The sequence below is a fragment of the Procambarus clarkii genome, chromosome 51, assembly GCF_040958095.1.
Source record: "Procambarus clarkii isolate CNS0578487 chromosome 51, FALCON_Pclarkii_2.0, whole genome shotgun sequence".
Taxonomy (NCBI): domain Eukaryota; kingdom Metazoa; phylum Arthropoda; class Malacostraca; order Decapoda; family Cambaridae; genus Procambarus; species Procambarus clarkii.
In genome coordinates this window covers 2,969,254-2,977,361 of record NC_091200.1, presented here as the reverse complement: position 1 = coordinate 2,977,361, position 8,108 = coordinate 2,969,254, and the positions used below count along the sequence as shown (strand labels likewise).

General features: G+C 45.2%; 1 protein-coding gene across 1 annotated transcript; it reads right to left on the bottom strand.

Moving 5' to 3' along the window:
• Window positions 1-919: 919 nt before the first annotated feature.
• Window positions 920-3,013, bottom strand: LOC138351940 (uncharacterized). Its single transcript, XM_069304109.1, has 2 exons — window positions 2,995-3,013; window positions 920-1,788 (listed from the first exon to the last, which is right to left on the bottom strand). The coding sequence occupies exons 1-2, from the start codon at window positions 3,011-3,013 to the stop codon at window positions 920-922; spliced, it is 888 nt and encodes a 295-aa protein (XP_069160210.1).
• Between the last annotated feature and the right edge of the window lie 5,095 nt (window positions 3,014-8,108).

Sequence of the window (8,108 nt, the reverse complement as noted above, 5' to 3'; positions counted from 1 at the left end):
TCCACATGACACACTCCAGTGCACGTCACCTGAGGACCCTCCACTTGACACACTCCAGTGCACGTCACCTGGGGACCTTCCACATGACACACTCCAGTACACGTCACCTGGGGACCCTCCACATGACACACTCCAGTGCACGTCACCTGAGGACCCTCCACTTGACACACTCCAGTGCACGTCACCTGGGGACCTTCCACATGACACACTCCAGTACACGTCACCTGGGGACCCTCCACATGACACACTCCAGTACACGTCACTTGGGGACCTTCCACACAAGTTGTCAACTAACCCGACACGTCTTTCCATAAGGGACAACTTCTTTAATTCATCACGTCATGTCGTTAACTCCAGAGTCTCGCCTAAAGTTTGCTTCAGCTTAAAACTTTATATCTCAAATATCTTGTATTTTTTACAAACTTTAGACCTCACCTTCCCTACCCCCCCCCACCCCACTAGAGTTGGGCTGGAACCCAAAGTTGTTCTAAGTAACTTTAACCTCCACTTGAGTGATTACGAAGATTAAGCATCGGAAAGATATAATTGTTTTCATTAGTAAATACCTGAGTAACTAATTTTATTCTCCCTGCCACATATCTGAGAAATTAAATAAAGCTCGAACCGCATAACTAACCAATTAGCTAGAGTGTTAACGCATTACTGAACGGACTGGATGCGTTTTAAATAACGTTTACCATAATAATTGCTTATATTATATATATATATATATATATATATATATATATATATATATATATATATATATATATATATATATATTGGCAGGCGATTGCTTATTCAGCTTTACAGATTGAATTAGATACACCGAGCGCCGTTCACTATTGCAATTATTATGGGAGTGAGTAACTCAACATACGTCCCAATAATCAACCAACATTTGGGAAGCGGCGTTTATTCAATGCATGCAAATTATATGACTGAATTCCAAGTCTATGAAAGTTATGTGGAACATCAGGGAGGAGTTGAAGCGTGACCCGCAGGACATGTTGGTTGGCTGGGTGATGGGACAGCCACCGTGGGTGATGGGGCAGCCACCGTGGGTGATGGGGTAGCCAGCGTGGGTGATGGGACAGCCAGTGTGGGTGATGGGGTAGCCAGCGTGGGTGATGGTGTAGCCAGTGTGGGTGATGGGACAGCCAGCGTGGGTGATGGGACAGCCAGTGTGGGTGATGGTGTAGCCAGCGTGGGTGATGGTGTAGCCAGTGTGGGTGATGGTGTAGCCAGCGTGGGTGATGGTGTAGCCAGTGTGGGTGATGGTGTAGCCAGCGTGGGTGATGGTGTAGCCAGTGTGGGTGATGGTGTAGCCAGCGTGGGTGATGGGACAGCCAGTGTGGGTGATGGGACAGCCAGCGTGGGTGATGGGACAGCCAGCGTGGGTGATAGGGTAGCCAGCGTGGGTGATGGTGTAGCCAGCGTGGGTGATGGGGTAGCCAGTGTGGGTGATGGTGTAGCCAGCGTGGGTGATGGTGCAGCCAGTGTGGGTGGTGTAGCCAGCGTGGGTGATGGGGTAGCCAGCGTGGGTGATGGGGTAGCCAGCGTGGGTGATGGGGTAGCCAGTGTGGGTGATGGTGTAGCCAGCGTGGGTGATGGGGTAGCCAGCGTGGGTGATGGGGTAGCCAGCGTGGGTGATGGTGTAGCCAGCGTGGGTGATGGGGTAGCCAGCGTGGGTGATGGGGTAGCCAGCGTGGGTGATGGTGTAGCCAGCGTGGGTGATGGTGTAGCCAGCGTGGGTGATGGGGCAGCCAACGTGGGTGAGACACCACACTGATATGCATAGTATCTACTGAGGTGACAGCCGGTCGAGTAGGATCAATGAGCTTCTCTTCGCGATTCTCACCGAGGCACTGGTAGAGACGAGTTCAGTTCCTCAAGTTGTGATAGCGGATTATACGGTGGAAAATCAAATTGACATATTCCCCGAACCTACTTAGGGACGTTTCAAGACGATTTGTGTGACTTACAGGGAAGCCTGTAAGTCTCGTGATGAATGATGTTGCTCCTCACTTCGGAAAATGAGGAATTTCCTCATTAAGGGCCTCAGGAAATACGGCCTTTCCGTCTCCAGGAAAGGAGTATCTGTCTTAGAACTACCTCCTCAAACACTTATGGCTTTGAGCAGATGGTTCTAGCTTCTAACTCCAACTTGTTTAAGTTGTTTAAGAGTTTGTTTAAGGCCTTAATCTTTAGTTGCAAATTTAGTTTTTTGTTCTAACTTAAGAATTCACTTGAGGGCTCGACTGGACTTACGAACTTTCTTCACGAACTCAAGTTCAAGCTAAGGCACACTTTCTGGGAAGTGTGAAACCTTTGGAACATCTGTGCTGTAAGGATGACTCTCGCCTACAACCACCTCAATAACTCATATTGAAATCACCTTATCACATACACTGATTAGCTGACCTTGTCTCTGGTATAAGCCAGCTGGTTATGCCAACACTGCCACTACACTCATGGTTGTTAGCGGCCTGGCACATCGCGTTGATCGCGTTCGCTGGCAGTAAACACTTCGCTATTGATCACGGACACATTCCTAGAATCTGACGAGCGCCAGGCTGGAAAAAATGGGGACGTGTGGCGGCGTAAATTGGGGCTGTTGTTGACGTGATGTCGGCTGCACTCTCCTAACTTGAGGGTTGTCTTAAGATGATTTCGGGTGCTTAGCGTCCCAGCGGCCCGGTCCTCGACTAGGCCTCCTTTTTTGTTGCACAAACCCCCCAGGAAGCAGCCCGTAGCAGCTGTCTAACTCCCAGGTATCTATTTACTGCTAGTTGAACAAGAGGATCAGGGTGAAAGAAACTCTTCCCATTTGTTTCCACCTTCACCGGGGATCGAACCCAGAACCTCAGGACAACGAACCCCGAGCGCTGTTCACTCAGCTGTCAGGCCCCCCTGAAGCTCATAAAAATCTCAATTTTTTTTATGAGTCTTTAAAAAAGGTATTTTTATTGAGCGTTTTCCTGTTTCTCTCACTTATCAATCCCGACGCCATAGTCCTAATTCTGCTGGGAAACCATCGACGCGGAAAAGAAAACATTGTGGCCACGATAATATCTACTCTGCATCAAGGAGCGGCTGTCCACCTTCAGCAATAATGTTTGAAATATCAAAACAAACAGCAATATAATTTGGTAGCAATATAATGTCGTAATTATGCATTTGTTATGGATTGGGCTTAAGGAACCAAGGGCAGGCACTGCTGGCCGCATGCCAACTTGGCAACAATAGGTGCCACCTTGGGCACAACGGGTGCCACATTGGGCACAACGGGTGCCTCCTTGGGCACAATGGGTGCCACCTTAGGCACAACGGGTGTCTCCTTGGGCACAACGGGTGCCTCCTTAGGCACAACGGGTGCCACCTTGGGCACAACGGGTGCCACCTTGGGCACGATGGGTGCCACCTTGGGCACAACGGGTGCCTCCTTGGGCACAATGGGTGCCACCTTAGGCACAACGGGTGTCTCCTTGGGCACAACGGGTGCCTCCTTAGGCACAACGGGTGCCACCTTGGGCACAACGGGTGCCACCTTGGGCACAATGGGTGCCACCTTGGGCACAACGGGTGCCACCTTGGGCACAATGGGTGCCATAGGGCAGCCAACGGCGTCCTTGATAATGAGAATTTAAGCCAAATGAACTACATATAAGTACTTTATTTGGGACGAGATCAGGTTCGACTAGACCCATATAGTACAAATTTGGGTCTACTATCGTTAGTTAAGTTTTTTGTCAATAATTTTCTATATAGAGTTTATGCAGGAAGAACAAGTCACCTTAAAAGGCAACAAACAATGCTTCTGACGATTCCCCAAAATTTAATATTATATTCATATACCGTATTGTTATTTTCTGTTTTTAATGAAAGTTGTTAAAAAGTTGAATATTTCGTGACGCTTGGAAATATTTCAGCTCTGAAGCTTGGAACTATTGACATCAACCGTAAAGTTTACACCAAACAATGATACATTGATGTTCCTGGTGTGTTGGTGTGCTTGTTTGGTTGCAGTCTTGCTCACCATGCAATGTTCCTCCTGTTTATTTTGTTATTATTATTATTAGTGCTATTATCAATATTACTGCAAGATCGATATCCAGGCGATGAGTCACGATAACATGGCAGAAGATATCGACTTGAGAATGGTCCAGGACGGACCGAAACGTCGTCGTTCTAGTGTGTGGTCTGGTCAACATCGTAAGACCAGATGTTGACCAGTCTTACGATGTTGACCAGACCACACACTAGAACGACGACGTTTCGGTCCGTCCTGGACCATTCTCAAGTCGACATCTTCTGCCATGTTATCGTGACTCATCGCCTGGATATCGATCTTGCAATAATATTGATAATATACTTAGGTTATAACCACCCAAATAATTAATTTCTAATATAATGGAAGACGATGTTTGTTGTCGTTCAGGACCTGAAAATAAGACCCACTGAATTCTTAATGTTAACGATGCCAGACGACACCCGTACTTAGCAACTCCTGCCAGAGAAGCCAAATTGGTTTGACACTCAGAGTCATCTATACCCGAGTTAAAGATTATCTTGTCGCTTCTCTTCGTTTTTGTTTCTAACTTTCATTTTTTTTAGAGGGTTAATGTCTTTCCCGAGGCGGAAACAAATGGTAAGAGTTTCTTTCAACTGATGCACCCGTTCACCTAGCAGAAAATAGGTACAAGAGTTAATAGCTCGATTCTGCAGATGCAAAGAGTAAATGCATTCCACTCACACCTACGGATTCATCCTCACACACACACACACAACGACACACGCTAACTCACATAGCCACACGCACACCCCCCTTCCCTCTCACACACACACACACACAAGGTCCCTCTTTCACGCTACATCTCTGTCTGTCTCTCTCTCTCACGAAAACAAGAACGAGAAAATTTCACACGCAATCCATCACAAGTAAATGCACGCACTCATATTCACTTGAGCATACACACACTCACACACACACACACTCACATGTGTAAATAAAATGCCTAGCCAGCTCCTGTAATAATACAATTAATGAGTGAAGGAAGATGGGAGACCAACAGAGAGAGAGAGAGAGAGAGAGAGAGAGAGAGAGAGAGAGAGAGAGAGAGAGAGAGAGAGAGAGAGAGAGAGAGAGAGAGAGAGAGAGAGAGAGAGAGAGAAAGAGAGAGAGAGAGAGAGAGAGAGAGAGAGAGAGAGAGAGAGAGAGAGAGAGAGAGAGAGAGAGAAAGAGAGAGAGAGAGAGAGAGAGAGACAGAGAGAGAGAGAAGGGAAAGAGGGAATGAGAAATAGAAGAATTAATAATAACAACTTTGAATACTGTCCAATATATAAACCACACACATATTAACCTACAACATCCAACAATGCAGTTTTAAGCAGGAAATTATTTCAAGCTGCGGTGTAACTATTTCAGTCACAGTTTATAAGCAACGCAAAAAAATAATAATAAAAAGGAATAACAAATTATTGCCGCAAGTTCGTCATCCGACATAATCCGTCAGTCTCGCGAACACATAATTTGCTCTAAAACGGCTCGTCTTCACCCATCAAAGCTTGAATCCTCTCGAGAACGTAAACAAACACTTTTTTCCTCGGCAACACTTCAGCTAAGTTAACTTCTTTTTCATCGAGTTAGCTCTGGTTCTGAAAATCCTGTTCTATTTTAACTAGTTGCGTTGCTCTTCACGTGACTGGTGGTCTAAGAAGGGAGTTTTTCTCCCCAGGGCTGCGTTGATTCACTCAACACCTGCCCCCTCTTCCCTTCTCTCACACGCTGATAGAGAATATCCTTTGACAACACCCGTTTTCAATGCCTGCATTAATCTGGTTCGCTTGTCTGCTTCTTGGATGTTCGTTATTCTGCCGCTGTTGTCTCAAGATCACTCGTAGATACGTTTACTAGAAACAGCCAAATGTGACCTGCTTCACTAATTTGGGGAGCCTTGCTAAAGTGGCCTGCGTTACTAATCTGGGCAGCCTTGCTAAAGTGGCCTGCCTCACTCCTTTGGGCAGCCTTGCTAAAGTGGCCTGCCTCACTAATCTGGGCAGCCTTGCTAAAGTGGCCTGCCTCACTCATTTGGGCAGCCTTGCTAAAGTGGCCTGCCTCACTAATCTGGGCAGCTTTGCTAAAGTGGCCTGCCTCACTAACTTGGGCAGCCTTGCTAACATGACAAGTCTCGCTTATTTTGACAGCCTTGCTAACGTAGGCAGCCTCACTAAATTCGGACAACCTTGCTAACGTGGTCAGTTTCACTACCATAAATCCCGTATGCAACCTCACTAACATTGTCAGACATACTAACGCAACCAGTCTTGCTAACATGGCTAGACTCACTAACGCAGGCAGGCTCATTAACAGGGACCAATCTTATCAACGCAATCAGCCTCGCTAACGTGTCCAGTTTCATTAGTGTAGCGAGCCTCACTAGCACGGCCCGTCTCACTTAAATCCAGTCTCATTATCCTCACCAGCTTTTTTAACCTACCACAGTCTCAGTAACTTGGCCTACCTCATTAACCACCTATCCTACCTCATTAACCTGGCTGTAGCCTCACAACCACACCCTGAGGTCGTAAGAGAGATAGAGACGAGACAGCCAGGAGGACGTCGAGACCAGACACCCAGGAGGACGTCGAGACCAGACACCCATGACAGAGCAGAGGCGTAGATGAGGAAGAATTTAATTATCAAAAAGAAGGTGGAATGAGAGGGGGCGGAGGTCCCGCGGAGCATTGGGGGCTGCGCTGATGGTTGCGTCATGCTCCGCTGCCCACCGGGGCTAACACCCAACTATTTAATTGCCAAAGTTTCCCCGAATTACGTGCTTCATTTTAACCCATCGCCCGCGGCTGGCTGGGCGTACACCTCTCTCAAACTCACCCGGATTTATGGGAATTTAATTGAGATATCAATGTTGTTTTTAATTCTTATTATTTTGTTTTTAATTAGCGTAAAACATTCTGAACAGTGGCATTATTGTCTGAAGTGATGCTGTGTTATCTCAGCTAATCTCGAGGGCAAAATTATATTTTCTTGGTTGGATGCAATTTCCTCGAAGTTAATATGTTGCGGTATATATATATATATATATATATATATATATATATATATATATATATATATATATATATATATATATATATATATATTATACGCTTTATTTTATAAATAAATAAATTTCGTTTTAAAAAAATTTACGGCATAGGAAATAGTACAGAGTAAAGAGTGCAGCCAGAGCTTATATAACCAGAGTATTAACGACATTTGCTGACCAACTTCAGTGTCACTCGTCACGTGGAGGCAAACATCCAGAGCTTTAATATGCTGAACACTCTATTAAGAAGCATTATTCAAGATATAAAAAAAACGAGAGCAAAAAATAATAGGCTAAATCATAGCAGAGACAGATGAAATAGTGTTAAGAAGCTCATAGTGTGTGGTCTGGTCAAAAAGACTGAATAATGTAATGGTGGAGTGTGGCAGTATAACAGGTGGCAAATACACTCGTGAAGTTATTAAGCATTCATTAGTTACAGTTGATTAAATCTCATCTTTTTTCTCATTTATTTTCGTGTTAAACTCTCTTCATCTACCTCTACTCGTATAATTATGGAAATCGTGGTGGATGCATAATGTACATATACATTAATGTTCACTAAATAGAATACGAAACATTGAATATAAATTGGCTAAGTTCATATTCAGGAAAGCTCTGGGTAAACACTTTTTTGGAGAGAGAGATCAGTAAATTTATCGAACGAATTACCGGATAACACAGCAGTCGGTGGATCGCTATACAATTTCAAACGAAAGTTAGCCATATATCTATGAATGAGTTTTGTTGGGAATATATAGGCGCTGCCTTGTGTGGGGTCAATAGACCATCTGCTCTGTCTCATATTCTCATGTGAACTCACTTAGTCTCGGGGTTCCAAAGAAGAATGTACATATTAGGAAGTGTGCTGAACTGTGCAAGGTGAGAGAGCACGCGAAAAAATGTTGATCACAGTCATTAAAATAGTCACAAAGCGAGGCCATCGCTGGACCAGTGCTGGACTACTGTGAAGCCTTCGTCCAGACCAAGCGACGGAAA